At 33.1% G+C, this 402-nt stretch overlaps 1 protein-coding gene across 1 annotated transcript in view; it reads left to right on the top strand.

Moving 5' to 3' along the window:
* Window positions 1–74: 74 nt before the first annotated feature.
* LOC119586467 (mismatch repair endonuclease PMS2-like) overlaps window positions 75–402 on the top strand; it is an 8,217-nt gene continuing 7,889 nt past the window's right edge. The window contains exon 1 of the mRNA XM_037935201.1: window positions 75–120. Within this exon, the coding sequence (XP_037791129.1) occupies window positions 90–120 (31 nt within the window). The 5' untranslated portion in view covers window positions 75–89. The remainder of the gene's footprint in view (window positions 121–402) is intronic.

Genomic DNA, 402 nt, shown 5'->3' with positions numbered 1-402 from the left:
GAGACACAATTACCAATAATACGGAAAAAATCTTAAACATAGCGATTTTGCGCCGAATTAGCAACGGTGATTGCAGTAAACAAGAGGCAATGGACGAATTGGAAGGAATCGACTTAATTGGTAAATTTAGTGTTTTTAAGCATCAAATTCGTCGTGTTTGCGACAGGTTGCAAATGGATTGGCTTATGAGTGAAGGAATGATATATAATTAATATGAAATAAGGTGATATCAAGCCAGCAGTAAAGATTATGTTCAAATCGTGTTCAAATTTTACAACATAATTCTTTTATTTATACTCGTAGTTTGCTGTTTTTTTCTTATTTGTGTCACAAACGAAACTGCCATGAAAGAGTATTGCTTAAAATGGGCAAATTTTTTGTTTCTGTCATCCAACCTTACAA

Source organism: Penaeus monodon, chromosome 21 (genome assembly GCF_015228065.2).
Source record: "Penaeus monodon isolate SGIC_2016 chromosome 21, NSTDA_Pmon_1, whole genome shotgun sequence".
NCBI lineage: Eukaryota > Metazoa > Arthropoda > Malacostraca > Decapoda > Penaeidae > Penaeus > Penaeus monodon.
The sequence above is the reverse complement of the archived record's forward strand: the minus strand, read 5'-3'. Positions and strand labels throughout refer to the sequence as shown.